General features: G+C 36.6%; 1 protein-coding gene across 2 annotated transcripts in view; it reads right to left on the reverse strand.

Annotated features, from left to right (window-relative positions):
* LOC140753806 (uncharacterized) overlaps positions 1-20,652 on the reverse strand; it is a 185,324-nt gene that overhangs the window by 2,733 nt on the left and 161,939 nt on the right. For both annotated transcript variants that reach the window (XM_073088594.1, XM_073088595.1), the window contains 7 exons: positions 5,881-6,045; positions 4,352-4,710; positions 3,651-3,747; positions 2,408-2,632; positions 2,123-2,244; positions 1,151-1,352; positions 364-514 (listed from right to left, as the gene is read on the reverse strand). In XM_073088594.1, the coding sequence (XP_072944695.1) occupies positions 364-514; positions 1,151-1,352; positions 2,123-2,244; positions 2,408-2,632; positions 3,651-3,747; positions 4,352-4,710; positions 5,881-6,045 (1,321 nt within the window). The remainder of the gene's footprint in view (positions 1-363; positions 515-1,150; positions 1,353-2,122; positions 2,245-2,407; positions 2,633-3,650; positions 3,748-4,351; positions 4,711-5,880; positions 6,046-20,652) is intronic.

Raw genomic sequence — 20,652 nt, forward strand, 5'->3', positions numbered from 1 at the left:
AATACGTTTCAGTTGGTATAACGATATTATTATTTTTTTTGTTAAAGATGGAATTTGTTTTGAGAATAAGTTATCAATTATGTTAGATAGGAAGATGATGACGAAAGATTATAATACTAGACAAGTAGGCAAACAAATACAATTATGAAAATTTTAATGGACTAGGTTTTTGCCGATTTAGATATTGCTGCCATTGCAGCTAGCAGTCGTCATCAAGACAGTCAAGAAAATTGCAGCACATATTGTCTTAGGAATATGATCGAGGGTACACAGTCGCAACGAGGAAATTACAAAATTACTCCATTTACTACGAAAATGTACAATATACATATCACATAATCACAAATTGTACAAAGAACTTACTTAATACTTGTAGCCAAGCGGGATAAAGTTCAGATGCAAGGAGAGGCTGCGGGAGCGCTCGGAAGAACTCCTTGACGAGCGCCGCCAGCAGCAGCACCGGCGCGCGGTCCAGCTCCGCGCAACCCTCCGCCCACGGACCCAGGGTGTCCAACTGGAAATAAAATTAAAAATTTAGTTTCACTTCTTATCTTTTGTAGTACGACTTACTTTTAGAAAGAAAAAGCTACATTTGGCCTCTTTTCGAAACTTGCCAATCGGTGGCGTCAATAGTATTTCTGACTCACGCTATGGAAGTTTTCTCAACATCTTCCACAAATACAAACTCCGAACTAAAACTGTAATAGAATAAAGGTGCTAGAACCCTTTGTCATTCGACTTCGGTGGCACCACCGCGAACCTATTCCTCCCTCATTACAGCAATGTTAAACGCTGCTGTGTTCTGGTTTGAAGGGTGTGGTAAGGGAGACATACTTTTCTGAGGCATAGGCGCAGCGTGGACAGCAGCGTCTAAAAGAGCCCGCGGCGTCTAAAAGAGGCTTCTGGGGTTGCGGACAGCAAGAGTGGGAGCTAGAAGCGTCCAGCAAGCGACCCCGGGGAGGACTACGGTATGTGTGGTCGCATGCCGTCGTAAACACCTGGTGTGCGGGAGGAGCGTAAATTGCTGCTCCAGGGCAGGGTCACCTGGGGCTTAGTGCGGTAAAAGTCTTACAAACGCGGCGTCGCTTCCTACGGTGTCGAGTACTTTTTGAAGGAACCCCCTCGTGAACAAAAAAAGAGGTAAGGTTACCTTGTCGCGCAGCAGGCGCAGCGCCTTCGCGTTGGCGCTGCGGCGGAACACGCCGTGCGTGAGCGGCGCCAGCGCGCGCAGCCGCCGCAGCGCCGACAGCAGCGCGGGCGGGGGCGCGCCGCCGCACAGCCGCGTCAGCGCCACGCCGAACAGCCGACCGCCGCGCCGGAGCAAGCGGAGACCGCGCGCTGGGGTTGTCGTGCTAAAAGAATAAACAGAAATATTGTTATTAAAGTGCAGTGCCAATGAGGCAGTGGTATTATAGTGGATTCGAGCTTGGAATCCCAAGCTGAAACCTCTAATTTTTGAAAGTTATGTATGTAGGATTGCCAAAATTATATCATTAGTTTTAGGTAATATGTAAGTGATGTAAGAAGATGCATAAAAGGGAACGTAAGACGAATGAGTGTGAGTGAAGTGTAAAAATGTTGGGAGTGAACGGAATGAAGGATGTGAGCGGGGGAGTGGAGTTGAATGTAAGACGGACGACGTACTATTACAGACGGTTACTATTGCGTATTCCAAATTCCATGTGCTTTCGGAGTTTTTCAAGTAAATCCAGCGATCAAGACGAAACATCTTTTATTTCACACCACATGTATTCGAAATAAATGGTCACTTGCTTAGACGCCAAAAAAAATATCACCAATATCACATATTAAAGTATAAAAAATAAATTTCAAGGATTTGTGAAATCTACATATTCGCGTGGATGCCCAAAACCATTTCCAGCTGTGTATAAGTAAATAATAGTATTTGACGATGATTGACGTATTTGGAATAACAGTTCAATATATTTTTAACGGGGATGGAACTTGCGCCCAACAACGTAACACATAATTTATTTGCTTTTAATTGTAACCAACGCCATCTAGTTTATCAAATACCAATCATGCAGCGGTATCGGTATATGTATATTTCTAATTACAAAATTTGGAAGTAAATAGAAAAACACGCTTTTTTAACACTTACCTCTTCAACCCTTGATTCTTTTTCCTCAACTCGAACACGATGCCACAAGGATTGTTTTTAGCGTTGACATGTTCTAAATCAAATCCATCTTCATTTGACAACGTTTGCCTTATTCTGGACATCTGTAAGAGATAAAATGTTTTATATTATATACTTTTAATTGGAATGCTTAAGGGTGTAAATTTAATGAAGTAGGAACTATGTTATTTGCTGAGCATTTATAATTATTTGTTGTGTTTATATGTAAATCTTTTATTTCAACATTTATGTTATCATGAAAATTACCTGTACAGCATGAGGCCTTTCCATGCCTTGTAGAGGAGTTGGGGGTGCATCTCTACCCGCTCGTACGAACAGGGTGAAGTCGTTCGCTGCCCCCCATCTCCCCTCGTCTCCTTCGGGCTCTCCTTCGTGATCTCCCTCTCCCTCTGTCCCATTCTGGAGTACGTGCAACGCCTGGCGCACCACGCAACGGGCGCTCATGTCTGGAGTTACTGATACCGTCTTGCACTGGAAATAATACATTTATTATTTGCCTATGTAAAATAATATCTTTAATTTATCATATGACTTATTTTAAAGTCAAGAATATAAGTGATTGTGTTTTTTGTGTACGTGAGCGTATCCGTGTCTCTGTGCGTTAGTTAGTGTTTTCATGAGTGTGTGCGTCCGTTCTTGCATGTGTGCGTGCTTGCGTACGTGGAGTAGTGTGTGTGTGTACCGCCTTGTAATGTATTTTTAATTATCAGATTTGCGATACTGATAATAACATATAACTCTGTACTAGTGTTTGTGGTTATGTTGTGGCTGTCGACATACACTCGAACCCGAAAATTGTATAGGATTTCATCATTATTTACATAGGTATAATTAAACCTTTGGAACTAAACCGAGTAATTTGTATTCTGCGCTGCTAAAAAGTCAACAACAATATTCTAACATGTGTACGAAACACTTTCATTCGAATCAAGTAAATGATTTTTCTTGTACAGTTCTAATTAACATACTGAGACATTCTGCCTGAGTTTCATCTTATTTAAAATTCTGCATTCACATCTCAGTGGGAAGAATTGCATGTTCACAAAGAGAAAAGCGCTTTTGTGAATGCCTGATTCAGTTCAATGAGAGATTTCTACGTGATTTGATTTCTAAAAACAATTTCAGGATATGTCGCGAAAGTGTGATGAATAAACAAGTGAAAGTTTTGTTTTCGATTTTAAGTTAGAAATTGTCGGCTTAAAAAATCTCCAACAGACATGCGAATTCTAGCATTGACGATCGACAATGTAGGTTTTCGGAAGCTAGACGCAGCAACCAAACGAATTAATCGCACGCGTATTTCGCACGCTAATCTCAACTACTTTTGGACCGGTTTTAGCGACTGAAATTAGTCCCTAAAAAGCGCTTTTTCGATACCGCGGCCAAACGCTTCGCCAAAAATGTGCGATTGATGCAAATTGCAATCGCTAAAACGCAAATTACCGATGCTAAAAGTAGCACGTCTATTGGGACCGTTGTAAATACTTACGAATTCTATAGAGCTCGCTAAATCCTTATAGAAAATCTGTATGTTGGTTGATTTTGGTTCTGTACCCAGCTGAGTGCCTAACGCGTTTTGGATTTTCCTGTTAAACAAAAAATAAAAATGAATATTGGTCACTCATTTAAATACCTTGTACATCACTCTGTTCTGTTAGAAACAGGTTAATGTAACATTAACATATGTTTCGCTTTAACAAATGCATACATTTTTAACTTGTCTCTCGACTAATGGATTCTTCGATAACGCAAGGTCGCGCGCCTCTATGGTATGTTAACATGAATGGAAAGTGGATCAGCCTTGATAGACACACTAAGCACGTGCAAGAGCGTCATTTTTTTAATAAGTATAAATCCAGATGGACTGCATTCATACATACATGATTCAAACGTTCCTCAAGACGGTAAGTAGTAACAGCCGACCATGGACACCAATAACCAACTCTATAAGGAACAGGAATTGTACCTACCTAAAGCCGATCACAGATGTATTGCCACTTATGAGACTAAAGATAGTGGCATTCATTGTAACTCAGCTAGCATCCACACCCTTCTAATGAAGCACAGAACTACTTAAGTCTAGAAGTAGGTGTGGCGTTGACACCTCCCCGGTCGAACCATATTGTATTCTACCAACTTTCTCTTACTATTGGTATTATTGAATGTATAAGAAAATTGGTTGTATCTTACCTGTACCAGGTGTCCCTTGCTGCTTGAGTAGGATATGTAGCGAGGTAGTTGGCAACTCCAGTCAAAGTGGGCCATCCGACGAAGAAGCCAGTGTCTTCACCTTCGGGCATCGACAGCCATACTTCAGCCAGCCTTACACTCTCTTTCAACTTAAAGCAGTTCGTTCCTCTCGACTTCCCTACAAGGAGTAGGTCGCTGAAGAGGAAGAAATGACGTTCTAGCGGTGGGGAGGTGGAGCCGAGCGGGCAGAGCTGCACGGGCGCCTCCATGATGAAGGTCCGCGGTGACAGCGAGGGGTTACTGGCGGTAACTGATCCCCCAATGTCCAAGCTTGGACGCTTGCGGAGACTCTTGGATTTCTGGAAAACAAAAGTTGATGTATATATTATATTTATATTTGAAAAATCTTAGTGGGTAAGAATCTTTGCTTCTTCAAGCGGGAGGTCAGAAGGTCGAATTCCAGGCACAGGCTTTGATATTTAAAACTTTTCTGATTTTTCAAAACATCGAGAGTAAACCTGCACGCCGAAGAATGTACGAGTATCAGAACGTTTTTTAAGAACGAAGCCAGTTGTGCGAAGTCTTCCAATGTGAACTTGGCCAACGCGCTGGACTATGGCTGGTACTCTTTATTGTTCAGAGATTAAAAGATTTATTTATTTGTTCTTAGAAGTTTGCAGATCTACAGTATGGTTTACAATTATAGTTTTACTATTATTATATTGGTTACATAAAATCACGTTACACAATTTATTTAAAATTTATTTTGTAGGTGTACCTAGATATTTATTAAAAGTTTTTGCTGACAGTTTATTGGGCTTGATTTAAACTTCATTTTAGTTGTGCAAAAAGTGCACAATGAAATATACGAAAGGTATTTCTGTAATTAGACGCAATAAGTGCAGCGGTGCGCGACGCACCAGCGCTAATACTTTCAAATACCTATAGGTTTACAACTTGAAAATTATGTTTCAGAAGATTAATATATTTTATACGTTCATTAATAACTCAAATATCTATATTATTAAACTTTAAAAATTTCGAAGGTCATTTATGAGATTTATAAGCAAAAAACATAAGATCATCAGTTAAAATATCGTGTGATTCTCAAAATTTTTGAACAAATTATTCTTTACTTTAACAGTGAAAGTAAATATGGTGGAGAACCTAGAAACAAAACAGTTTTCCATAACGTTTCTAAAGATGTGTGTTTTTACTAAGCTACACTTTGCCAAAACAGATTTGAATCAAAATTGTCCTAATTCTGAGAGCAGAAGTAGAGCATTACTATGCTCCATTTGCCATGTATGGACTCCTAGATCCTTCTGATTCTAAGAGGCTTAAATGTTTTTACCTACATCACACACACTTAGATTTTTAACGTGCGCGCTGTGTGTCCACTTTCTACTAACTTAGTACAACACATCCTGGCGCTAGCGCGGCATCAGGATTTACTTCTAACGCTTTACGCTTAGCGCGGCGTTAAGGCCTTAAAACTCTTTTAATTCCTAGACAAGTGAGACACAAACCTGTGCATGATGCGAAGCGAGCGCTGCCGGCGCGTCGGCGTCGTGCAGCGCGAGGTAGTCGTGCGGGAACAGATCCTGCACGCGCTCCAGGTCGGAGAGGCGCGCCGCACGCCGCCGCGCGCACCCGCCGCCCACCAGCCGCTCATATTGCGCGAGACGCTCGATCTAAAACAATATAAAGGAACGTTAAAAAGGTGGTAGAACTCTCAGTTGTTCAACTCCGGCGGCACCACCGTCACACCTGTTTCTACCTAATAACAGAGTTGTTAAGCGCTGCTGTGTTCTGGTTTTGTCACCTATTTCTGCCTAATTAACCACAGTAGTTAGGGAAATAAAAAATTGAAAATAAAAGGGGAAAATAAATAAATAGGGGATAGGGGGGATAATAAATGAATAGGGGAAATAAAAGGAAATTAAAGAAGGTATCAAGTCCTAGAACCGTCAATTAAGAAAAGAAGGTAATGCGGCGACTCTACATTTAAGTAAAATGTATGTAATTCCTAATCGTATTTCACATTGATATCAGTAAAGTGTAAACAAACAATGATTAATTCTTCAGTTATACCAAACAGATGTCCTTTACGGTTACACAACAACTCGTCTAATTTTCATACATAAATATTTGGATTAGAATGAATGAGATGCCTGCAAACAAAGATTGAATTAAAAGTTATATAATTTTACTCACAAATGATTCACGGCTTGTATTGTGAGGAACCACAGAGCAATAAATACATAGAGATGACATCTTCATCTTGACGCACTTTACGGTAACGACAAAATGAGTGATAAATCTTACACATTTGATTGTTTCAAAAACATACGATTGGGTACTTAGAATTCATAAATGACACCGTGGTTTTTTGACTGCATAAATGATCACAATAACCAAACAAATGTTGAAATATTCATTCACACACGCATCATGTTTATTTTTTAATTTAAATTTTATGTACAAATTCATATTTTTCTATACCTACAATATTTTGACAGGCACAAACTGGGTCTGTGTTGTGTTGTTACGGCAAATGTAAATGCGTTTATACACATGCAGAAAAATACTATTTTGTCTACCACGACACGCATCTAACACACTCTGTCTGTAGTTATAAATAAAACTTAAACGTAGCAGGGATCTCTAAACATATAATGCTCTGTGTAATCGAATGTAATCTAAATTCTAATGTTGTCGTACGTGCAAGTCCTGGGCCCACTTCCCGGGCGCCGCACGACTCCTGCTCCCGGAGAAGCGACAATGCTTACTATTATTATGTAACAGAGAACCGTGAGACTACCCATTGTATGCGGTCGCCTTTTTAATTATTAATCACAACAAACGTTACTTTTTAATCGTGTTTGAGTTCTGTTATAAGACCGAGGAGTTATAAGACGACAGTTATTAAAAATATCCCTTTCATTATAAATGTAGAGCTTCATAACTAATTGAATAAACGTTAGTAGTTACGTTAAAATTTTACCATAATCATTATTGAAAACGTTAAGTAATATAAATAAAAAAAAAAACGTTATATAAATAAAAATGTTAAGGGTTAAGGAACAATCCTTATCACTTAGGGGTATGTGAAAAACAGATAGTATCCGATTCTCAGACCTACTGAATATGCATATAAAATTTGGTGAAAATCGGTCGGTTTCGGAGGAGTACGGTAACTAACATTGTGTCACGAGAATTTTATATATAAGATTGTTATAAACTATATTATTATAATAGCTTGAGCTATTAAACAAAAAATCAATTAGCAAAGAAAAGAAGAAAAGGTACTGAACTGTAGGTACTTTACTATTACTGCTGTTTTCCCTATTTATAGATAACAAAATCTAATTGCTTAAAAGTTCAAAAACTACGTCACATTTCAATATGAGCTACTCATAATATATAGTGTATAATATGAGTAGCTCATGTTGCTCATGTAGCACTTAAGTTACTTAAACCCATCTTAACTTACTTATTTGCGATAATTTAGTTACACGTCAGATTTGTTGTAAAGTTTGCTTAACAACCTGCTACCACTATTTATGGCGGCTATAAAAACTAATGTAATGATGATGGTCGTTTAACTTTAAACAGCTTACGAAGATCTAACGGGTGTTACAAATGTTCTCGGCTTTTCCTTATCAAGTCAACTGTGTCATTCTAAGCTATCATTTTGATCCATAATTACGGGTTTTCAAATGTTCAAAAGTATAGTCCAAGAAAAAACTAACTAATGATAGATTCCAGTGAAATGACGCACTAATGTACTGTAGGAGGAAAGATTTCGGCTTTTTTGTCATAGATTATAATGAAGTCGTCCAAGTGCGAGTCAAACTGCCAATGGAACGGTTCCGTACCACAGATTTTTGTGATTTAAGTATTTTATCATAGCAGTTCGATAGATGAACAATACAAGCTTTGTGATTTAATTGTCAAAGTATCATCGTTCAATAGATTAAGCTAAAAGAACAAAAAATTACCGTATCCATGTATCCCATAAAAATGTCATCATTACGGTTTAAGAGATAGATCACCGTAACAGACGATCAGACGGAGGACGGTGGAGGTTTGATAATAATGAATCCCGCTTTACTCTTTGAGTACGGAACCCCAAAATATTTTAAAGGCTTCAAACAAATAAAAGAGTTTAGACAAAATGACGCATATCTAATAATACTTTACCTCATGAATAACCCGCATCAAAACTTGTAGCAAACTTGTAGCTTGTAGCAAGCAGCCAGATAATAAACAAATTAGTCAAACTACAAATGATGATGTAACTTGTAATTTTATGGAAATAGTGACATTTCTTTTTATTTTGTATAATCGCTGACATCAGTTTTAAAATCGCAACACGGATTTAAAACGACCTTTTAAAATTAATTGAACTAGTGTTGAATCATTTCCGAATTATATTGTAAGTTGTTACTTTCAAATCATAAGTGATATTTTTGTTTCATAATTTAAAATATTGAAATATTTAAAGCGCAAGGTATACCTTTACAAGGTAGTAGAGCCCCTTGTGGTTCGATACTGAGGCACCACCACCACACCTTTTTCTGCGTAATAACATCAGTTTTAAGCACTGCTGTGTTCCGCTTTGAAGGGTCTAACCTAACCTAACCTTATGTATTTAAGGTTGATTACAGATGTCTATGGGCGGCAGTAGACATTTATCGTGGTTCGTCTGCTACTTCTATATTATCTAAAACCTGTCTAACAGTATTTAGGATCAGGCTCATATCCATATTAAATACATCCTTAGCTAGGCACTACATAATTACAGTATAATTACAAGTGCACAGCCCCGGCCTACGTTTTCATCGTGATTTCCATTCAAATAGACAGCTTGACACCAGCGCCGTTACTCGTTCTAATTTTCTGAGGCGATTACATCAACATTTGTATGATAAGTAATGCCTATGTTGGTTTAAGTTTAGATTATATCAACGAATAAATATTTATCGGAGCAGATAGGTTATGTTTGTAAGATTAGTATAAAATCGAGTTGATGCGATAGATAGGCGTCGGAGCCTTATTACTGTAAAGAGGTAACAAACATAAAATACAGTTGGAATTTAATCTGAATTAAATAAACAGCTATTAGGAATCCGTTTGCTATTTCTATCTGCTTTTTTACCCCAATTATTATTAAAAAACAATCAATATATTTTTTTATCAAACAAAGATCGAAATTTGACGTCAATTTTTAATTAATAAAGAGCGTAAGTTCACATAAATACTTATAATCAAAAACTTTTCCGTATTCTTTAAGATGTTTTTTTCATCCATTCTATTATATCTTCTGCGAACATTCAGAAGTACAGGTATAAAATTAAAAGTAAACAGAAAAGTTAAAAAATGTTGATGTGGATGTTGCATTGTATTTTTTTACTCAAATAATATTTTAAAAATAACAAAACGAACTAAAGTGGAGATAAGCCAGGTTACGTGTTTGATGAAAACAAATCCCAAAAAACATAAAAAACAGACGAGACAATAGTAAAAAACAAGTAAAAAGGCTTTACTATTAAACGATCTTTTAGGATTAAGATAAACGCCACAAACAAAGCATTGTTTACCCATTGTTCGAGATAAAGAGAGGGATTGTATTTAAAGCATATCTTAGATACTGTTTTGAGGCACTCTTTTTAAATCAAACGGAAAAAGCATTGAAGGAATCTTTAAGGATTTCCGATAAGTAAGATTTTTTTATTACGTAGTACCTACCAAATCATGTATAACATATTCCGAGGTTATTTGACACGGGTAGTACCTAATTTTTGTTTTCGGAAACCTATTATTGTCCCACGAATCCACGGCGCTGCAAGTGCAAATTGGTAGACTTCACATACCTTTTGAGAACATTTAAAGATTCCTTTACGGTTTTCCTTTACCGATAAAGCAAATAATAATTGATGAATACGCACTACCTATACGTTATGCAAAATCGAATAAAGTCGAATGTGCGTATCTAGGGTTCGAACCTTAAACCCTTTGATCAAGCAGATTTCAACCACTAAGCATCAATGCAATTCTTGTGAATTTGTTCGCTCCTAAATCGACACCTGTGTGCTTATTCTACGTTAAATCTGCTTAAGTACCAGGAATTCGGGACAAAATGGGCACGTAAACGTTATCTGTGGACGTGTTACACGGAACTGCACTTTCTAAGTCAAATGTTTACTGGAGTAAGTGGGGACGGCGTACGCAAGTTTTTAGATAACGAATGAACTGTCCCAAAGTAGTCAGTGTTCTTCAACATGTTGAGTCCCTAGGGGGTCGCTAAGCCTCTAGTGTCGCGTGTGTCGATATTTTTACTAAAACTGTAATTCAAATGATGTTTATTGGCAATTATAATAATATACGTAAGGAACAGCCGAGAGTAGGGGATCAGGAAGTATATGCACAGTTGAAGGAGTATGGTTTGACAGGGTAGATTCCACTGTCACATATATTTCTAGCGTGAAGCAGTTCTTGCAGTCGAAGGGTTTAGATGCCATAATATGAAGCGACCACGGTAGTCCTCGAGCATGACAACGCATCTATAGGTAGACCTCCCTACCCCTGTTTTATAAAGAGTTGGTTACAGATGGTCTAAGGGCGGCAGCGACCACGTACCATCAGATGGACTGCCTGGGCGTTTGACACTCAATCTTCCAAAAAAAACAAAGGGGGTCGTGCTACGAAAAAGGTTGACAAACACTGACATAGATAAAGTATGCGCGTGAGCAACGCGTGCTTTATGGCTCTGTGCTTTTTACAAATTATCTTTATCTCTCCATTCCGTTTCCCGTTTTACTGGACACACTTAGGCTCGGCTGAGCTGTTTTAAAACGTCTCAAACAGATTATGCCAACGAGATAAGTGCCGTTAAATACTTAGATGATGAACATAGCGTGTTTATGATGCTACTTTGTAGTTTGTATGATGATTATAAATATGATGAAGTAACACTTAAATGCTACAAATAAAGATTAATGTCAATACTCTGGTGAAAGGCAAATATAGTAAATTTTGTTTATGTCGTAATCTGTTAATATGACGTTTATGCTTTTTTTACGAAATAATATTTAAGATGGCATAGGTCAATATAGGTAATCGAATTGCTGCACTAAAATGATGATGGGTAGGGCACCAAAATCGCCCATAAATTGTAAATTAAAAAAAGTGAACTTAGACCTCTGTTATAAAAATGCATACCACTTCAGCTGACAGAGACTAAAATCAACCAACTTATGTAAATAAGTGATATTTTTAGAGACATAAGAAATAGACAGCAGACCACCAAAAACTAGTCTATTTCTGTATCGCGGAAACTTGACATGGATGTTGTTAGTTTTGAAAGTTTGTCACAAACATAAAAATATGTCATTATACAAATTTTATACACCTGCGTAGTTCACGATATGCTTATGTAATGAATTAAGGTGTTGTAACATCATTGTCTTACACTTTCGCATGTAGGTATAGATGTATAATTAATAAAACATGTGGGCGCAACCCACATTGACATATATTTTATGTCATATTCAAAATATCTACTATTTAAAAGAGATTTTTATTTATTACACAAAATCAACATTTAAATATTTTACGTAATGGGCATTCAGATTCTACGAATGATTTAAACGGTTTTTTATTGGACTAAAGATAAAGATCTTAAAAAATTCGCCTAACAATTTATACATGAATCTAACGTATTAAAATCTGTAAACGCTGGTATAACCCCATCGGAATATTTAGACTAATATCATATTTCTCCTTACCTTTAGGTACCTCTATAGTCATTGTATAAGTTCAAAAACATAAAAGTACTTGTAACTAAGTCCAACAAAAAAGATAAACAGAACAAGTGAACGGTTAGTTAATTGCTAAATTTTTGGCTAAATTATGTTTGACTAATCCATAACCGAAGCGACTTTCACTACGTAACGCATTTAGCCCTTCGAAGTGGCGAGCTGGCGTCTTTTTAGTTTTGTTGACATAACGATATTATTTTTAGATGGGTATTGTCAACAGTGGAAAGTTGGCACGCGGCTTGCCACGCAATGGGCGTAGGGTTTCCACTTTTCCATAACAAAAGGCCGGAAAATATATTAACATAGTAATATAGCAACAGAGAAATGAACTTCTTTTTTGCAGATTATCAATCAAAAGTAATTAAAATCAAGTGGTTTTAAAATTTGCAAGGTTCTTTTCATGTTTACCTGTTTCGCATATGTCTACCATCAACCGGGTAAATCTCTGAGTCCTATACTCGGTGTGAACATGATAATGAAATTTTAAAATTAAACTATAAAAAACAAAATATGTACTGTTTAAAAATCAAAATAAAATAAGTAAATAAACTTAGCGTTATTTAATAAAAAAATTGACACCAAATATTATGAAAATAGAGTTTTAAAGGCGGATGTAATTATAATGTGTATTTTTAACACGCTTTTATTAGCTTGGGTTGTATGTATGTATATAGGTATGTATGTAAGTAACAAGGAACGGAATCTTTGAACCCGATTTCTATCCACTTTGAACATTCAGTTTAATTCAAAATTTTGAAAAAATATCAAAAACCGATGACAATACACGATTTTAATAATTTTGTACCATTGTCCTTATCAACATCCTCAGGATTAACGATTTTCGAGGCGAGATTGTTCAAGCGCCTTAGAGAAAGTTCATCGCAAAGTTACTAGATTGCAACAATTATTGCTTTGTTGTTTCAATTACTATTAAAGCGTGATTTTTAGTTTTGAAAATAATAATGTTAATTCAGATAAATTATACGTGTTAAAATAGATATATTTGCCGACCCTACTATCACTTACGGTAAGCACACTTGCGGTAAAGCGTAACTAGTGTTTATTCAATTGTGCAACTATTGGCTTTTGCGTGGTCATCAAAACATCTTTACGTAACAGGTATTTAGTCACTAGATTATTAAAAACAATCAAATTTTGCCGAAATAAATGCATCTTATGGCATTTCAATCTAGTCCTCAGACTTTACAGGTTTAGGGGTATACACTGCCGCCTATGTAAATCTGTAACCAACTCTATGTAGAATAAGGGTTCTATCTTTTTTTTATATAATATAGGAGTAGCAGACGAGCATGCAGTCTACCTGATGGTAAGTGGCTACTGCCGCCCATGGACATCTGTAATCAATCCCAGATAGGATTAGATATTCCTACCTGAGGTCGGCCACAGATGCGCCGCTACCCCTGAGGGCTAAGCTGGAACGCCTCGGAAAAGTCTGTCTCCATTACCACACCCTTCAAACCGGAACACAGCAGCGCCTAACACTGCTGTTATTAGGTAGAAATAGGTGTGGCGGTGGTGCCGGCGGAGTCAAACCACAAAGGGTTCTACCACCTTCAAAAAATTGTTCTATCTGAAGCCGATTACAGATGCGTTGCCTCCTACGGACTTATGGTCGCCTCATAATAAGTAGGTAAGTAAGTCAGCCAGAATTTACTCCCAAGAACTGCTTCACTGCTTTAGTTAATGGTGTAATTGCCCAGTCAAACCATACAAGTTCTACCACTTAAAAAAGTAAGCTTCATTACCCAAAGTGATAAATTTGGCTGTATACATAAATACCTGTCTGATTACATTAAAACTTAAATCTTAACAAATGACTTATGGAAGGAGACTAATTAGGCGCCACATTGGATTAAAGTGATGGTGAACATTGTAAATAACTTTACTGCTGAATGGTATTAACGGTAAGTAATTCGAGATAATGCAATGCTCTTACTGTTTCGCGGAACACAATTAGGTTATGACTCATCTGGATTTCGAGAACGTGAACAACACAGGTAAAATAAACATAGACAATATAATATCGTAAATTAAATTGTATCGCAAAAAATGTACAGAATCCGTGTTGTGTAAAACTGCATTGATTTGATGGTCATTTAGAGTTTAAATTTAGGTGTTTTGTGAATGTTCATCCTCATCTTCAAATGAGAATTCCATTGCTAGGCACGGATTACGTTTAAGAATGTGAAGATTTTAGGACGAAGGAAATGTTTAGGTCTTTGGAACGAAAGATTTAGGTTTATGATGTCTAATCTACGGTAAATTTCATACACTTTCGAGGATTTTTTTGAAAATTCGTTTCTTTTTATTAAAGACGACAACAAAAAGTAATGTTTTCCGTCATCTCAAATTGAGTAGTCAATGATTTTTGTTACGGTTGTAACTTAACAAAATAATGGATTTTCTGGATATGTTTGTGCTAGGAACCTCGGGTCTTCCTTTGACCGACGCTAAAATTCATACTACTCGCATTACTAAATATTTTTCTCATATTCAAAATACCAAAGTTCTTCCGCATAAACAAGAAGGAAATCCGATGGTATGTGACCGCCTCCACAATCGTCGTGACATCTCAAAAGGTCAAGACTCCGCGGGTCGTCGCGACACATCTATTGTAATGATATACCACGATACCGACGAATTGTCGACTCATCTCTGGTGAAAACAAAACCGACGATTGCCGATTAACGATAACCCACTTGGCTTTTACGAACATAATCCGTAAAGAGAAACTTGAAAATATTGTACTAACAAATAGCAAACTGATACTATAATATTTAAATTTTAGCGACTAATATAAAATTTGAAAGGTAGAAAAAAAACTTTATTTTCGGTAAAACAAAAAGCAGTCATAACCAGTAATTAAGACCCAAGATACATAAAACAACTAACATACAGTAAACTAAAAATCATAATAACTAAAAGGGAATAATTATAATAATCTGTAATGGTTCCCTTGTAAGGTTGTACAGTAGTTAGGTACCTATTACATTGAGTAGAAAAGTGTTAAGTACAAGTGTTACACTTATGTAGAAGCGAGGAAGCGAGGCCCTGTAATGCTAATTCTAACACATTAGCTACAACACCGTAACACTAAGCGATAATTGATATAGACAAAGAGACTTAAGATCATAATATATACACAGAAAGGTAAAGATTTATAGGAATTTATTAAAGTCTTTGTAAGAGTCTTCCAAAGGATATTTCCTTTTTTTACCTTCTATTGTAGGTAACTATAATTATTATCATTTTATTTTATTCCATGGACAATGGACTATAATATAATACGCCTATATAAAACTTGTGTACGTGAATACGCTTATAATAAATCTTTCCCAATTATGTCAAAACACGTGCAGTAGTTCCTGCTTGCGCCTGCCTGAGTTTCAATTGCCTTCAGTAATATCTCTAGTATGATTATTAATATCAACATATCCTAAATTAGATTCGAGTGCAGCCGCCAGACAATAAATAAATACAAGACCATAAATAAAGTGGAGATGTAATTACGATGCGAGGCGGTCATAAATCATAAAGAAAGCAGCGCAGTTACCGAAGAAGACATCAGGCGTGGAATTTTCGATTGGGAATGATGTAGGACTGCGGAGAATCGAAATAATGCATTCTGGGCCGAATCTCGAGGAGATCGCGGTCATCGGCCTTCTTACTGCACCCTTCATGCTCCCAGCGACAACGCTCGCCTTAAATAAGGACAAAAAGACGCCACGACGCATTTAAATTCCTCACACAAATTATATACTTTCCACGCGAATTGAATTTGACAAAAACATTTATCACAATCAACATAATGGAGTACTAAGTTTAAAGATTTCCACACGATAAACAATGGCAGATGACTTCGTTCCAACCGAGGCTATTAATTTAAACGACGCTCGTGGAAATGAAAACTAATACTTTATAAAAATGAGAAGTAATCGAGATAATGATGTGCTGAGACATTAAGCTGAACAAATAGGTGACGTCAAAAACTATGGATTTATTGTGTGGATTTTGAAACAAGTGTGCCGGGTATTTCATAAGAATGGAACTTATAGCTGAATGAATCATCGTATAAATACTACGTGAAAAACATAATTGACGTATGTACTAATAAAATAGAAGGGAAGTTAAATGCCCTGAGTGACAAACCATGCAACATTGACATATTGCAAAAACACCTTGAGTGGAGAGCAGTTAATACGAGTGCCTAATCTAGTCGCATCCTAAGTTAGTACATAGGTTAAACGGACACATTCATTGCCTCACAATTAAATGCCAAGCGTTTAAAATACGCATCATTACACATTATCAAAACAGGGTCTACTGAAAATATTCATTTGAGTGACGGCACATCAAATCGGGTTATGTAACGATGAGGGTAACAATAGAGCAAGCGTCAATCATTCGTTGGAGACGATTTTAAATAAGTCCACGGGAGAAAGTACATTGCCTCAAGCAGACACGTAACTCGGCTGATGTGTAACCGGCCTACAGTCATCGATGTATGCTGGTTAATTGAGGTGAGTTAGGGACCGCGCCCCCTCGGGTCACCGGTCGTGCCTGATGCGCCGGGCCTCGTATACCATCAGTACATGCACACATTATACTCCTGTCTCATATGAGTCATGTGCAATAGCTTGATTGAACTGACGTGAACGACGTACGCTCTTGCCCCGCAGCAAACAACATATCAGTTTTATAAAACTTTCAAATGCTTCATTAAACTTACGAAATCGTAAGATTTATTGCACAAATGACTTAACTATGCCCTTTGACGTTACCTACGCATGATTTTATAAAAAATATACGACTTGATAATATCTTTGTTACGCAATAATCGTATTATGAAATGGGTATAAATTATCTCCTAAAATCCCATAGGCTCTCAAAGTCTCAATACCGTTAAAAATTTGATCGGATTTGCGTCAACTTATGATACATGGGTTTGATGGCTTGTGCTACGGCGTGAATTTTACCTGCCTGTCGGTTTAAAATTACTTTGGAAGTTAAAACTAGTTTCAGTAAAAAACTAACTGGCGGTTTCCCATACCGTAGGTACCCTTAAGTGACGGAGGTTAGATTTGAAATAGTGTATTTCCATCTGAGATTAACAACAATGAACCAAAGGAGGCTTTGTTTTTTATGTTTTGTTCCGGTGTTGAGAAATTCCATAAAATAGCACGTGGTTTGTTGTACTACCATAAAATGATGTTTATTTCTTAGAAAACCAGCGAAACGACTGTGGTGCGGTTGTAAAAAGTAGTTAACTATCAGTATTTCACCGGTATCCCGCTTTCTCCTTGCGCAACTTTGTTTTTCAAACATTTACGTCATCGATACTCGTATCATTCAGTACTCTCTCAATTAGTACTCTTTGACTTACGTTATGAAATAGTTTTAATAATTATTTTAAGTGGAAATTATTTTCTCTCATTTTCTTCGTATCTTTGGATATTGATTTTTTTATGTCACTGTCATTAGTAATTGTCTTAAATATTTGAGTTTCTAAAAATTTTGAAGTATCGTCATTTTCTTTCAATTCAATTCAATTCATCTTTTGAAGTATCGTCGTCGACAATATTAGCCATATATTCAAATATACGGGAAGATTTGTCTAGCTGGAAGATTCTGTATTATGTACTTCACCTAACTTCGTATAAATGTTTTCTTAATCCTCAGGTTTTGCTATGATTTTGTTGTTGAGATGAAAAAAAATGTTACCTTTTTTTGGATGGGTTCCAAGTAATTTCTCAAATAAAGCAATATTTCCGTAACGGGAATATATCTTTTTCGATTTGTGTTTGAGACATACATTTGGTCACCGCGCTGGCCAACTGTGATTTGGTAGACTTCAAACACCTTTGAGAACATTTTGTAATTTTCCTTCACGTATACCTTCACTGTTATATCAAGTCATAATTTCGAAATTCAATAAAACGAAAATATTTTGAAAATTCCGCAGCTAGTATTACATAATATTATCAATTATTAAAATATTATTCAAAAGGAAATCGAGACAACTGAAACAGTATCACGAATATCCCCAATTAATATTTCAATCAATTACACAATACCAATACGAATTTGGCACTAAACACGCAATTTGCATATTATTCCGCGATTCATAGTTTTTGTGTCCAAAAGTTTTAAGCATAACGTCTATGAAAGCAATTTCCGCATATTGCATATGCGTAGCATCCATTGTCCCACTTTATTAGTTGTTACGTAAAGACGGTATCGTATGAACTGATACTGATTTCGAATTAGCTGGTAGTTGATAAATGGTGAGTAGTGTTGCGGTGGAAAGAAATGCGGTCAGCATACGTTTGAAAACAATAGTGCGAAACACGCTAGAAATTATTTCTAGCGTAAAGCTCATTTCTGTTACATATGAGGCGACCTCAGAAGGGGCAACGCATCTATGATCAGCTTCAAAGGACACAAACTCCATAGAGTTGATTACAGATATCCTTTTTATTAAATATTCTATTCTTTGTCGATCTACTTATATTTTCTATTTATTTTCGAAAACTAGTGTTATGTACCTACTATTGAAAACTTACCTGACTATATTTACGAATTGGTATACTTAACTCTAATTGGTACAAACTTGATGATTACCAGTTGCAACTAACATAATTCATAACATAAATAAATGTATGTTCCTCATTTGCCCAAGACCCTTGCGGCTCACAATAACTACTCGTATGTATATAATTCAAATCCATACATAATATCATAAATTCCCATGCGCTCAAGTTTACATTGGAAGAAAGAAATATCCTATTAGATTCCTACACAATACACGATTTGGTTTGAATACATTACGTAGGGTAGCCGTCACACGCACGCACCGTGGCGCTGCCGCTTCCCGGAAAACAATCAGTGAACTTAAGCGTGAAAGGGGATACCAAATAAGCATACTCAGGACATTATACTATATAGTGGTTTTCAAAGTGTTGGTCGTGATCCGGTGGACGTTAAGCTCGAGGGGGTCGTAAAGTCTCAGTAAAGACTTAAATATTTTTACTAAGATTTTTTTAATAAAAGGCGTTTGGGTACGTGATAGAGGTAAGAATGTCTCTGTTGTCGTTCTGTTTTGAATCTTATTTAAACGATACACAATTATGAAAATTTATAAAAATAATGTCCGAATTTCATATTTGTAACATAACGAAATACAGATTAAAACCATCGATCGAATGATTAGGGGGTCGCAAAAGTTTTTACATACCAAGAGGGTCGTTCCATAAAAAGTTTGAAAATCACTGTCATGCGCCATCGCTTAAAGGTATACCGCGCTGATAATTCAAAAGGGTCTGTGACAAAATATGTCCAAATTATTCTTGATTCCACTTAATAACACGTTACAATGACGGTCCTCTGATTCATGAGATGAGTTATTATTATAAGGGAGGCAAAAATAATGCCGCTTGCAGGCATATTTATTCGTAAGCTCCAAGAATTTTATTAAAAATAAAAAATCATTTAGGTCGCGACAGATAAATATACTTTTAATATTCATTGAAACTTAAATAATCATTTTTTTAATCGTTTTTAAAGTTTCGAACTCTTACATCATCACACACAGATTTGACACCTATTTTTTTTAACTAAAGCGCTTCTCAATCTGTAGAAGAAATCTGAGGTGATTTAAAACTTTCAACAATTGTCAATTTGTTCAACGGATCACAGCAGGTTTCTGAAAGGATCGATTTGTCACCACAGGACATCCACAAATGAAAGAACTTTACATCACGGTTTCTCAAACTTAATGATTTTACCACGTGCTAGGATAAGGTTTACCAAACGTTTTATCTTCTTAACATACTTTTTTCTACAAATTGTACTATCGCATTACGTGACGCTAGGCTTTTTACGGTTACGAAAGTACAATTAACTATCGAATTTTTAAAGAATTTCGCTAGAGTTACTTCCTACGTGATTTTCTGTGAGAACTGGTGATGCTCATACAATAACGCGAGCTCTATTAGAAGTATAGGAATCGATTGTTGAATGCTTTCAGAACAATGGGTGCGCGTATAGATCTACTGATTTCCACGATAGATAAGCTGCCCGTATCCTCCACTCGTTCATATGCGGGATAGGAATGGGTTGAGGATAGATTCTTAACGAGTTATGTACATGCCAGTGGTGTAAGTAAGAAACCAGTAAGAAAATTATCGTGTTCAAAAATTCTTTAGAATCAAATTTTGGCGTAATTTTGAACCTCCAACCCAATGCTGAGCTCGGATCTCCTCCTAATGTGAGAAGGGTTGGTTTATACATGTGCGTTAATAAACTTAAAAAAAAATCTGCGTGCTTGAATTTCGAAGTGGGCGCTCAGATAGACGCTCAGATGTCAGATAGACGGAGAGATAGAGACGCCGAATTTTAATCATCTGCTCCATTTCTTAACTCTAACAAAGTTACACTAATGAATGTCAGCAACAG

This window comes from Epargyreus clarus, unplaced genomic scaffold, assembly GCF_041222505.1.
Source record: "Epargyreus clarus isolate Ecla_fem2 unplaced genomic scaffold, WU_Ecla_fem_2.2 ptg000027l, whole genome shotgun sequence".
Taxonomy (NCBI): Eukaryota; Metazoa; Arthropoda; class Insecta; order Lepidoptera; family Hesperiidae; genus Epargyreus; species Epargyreus clarus.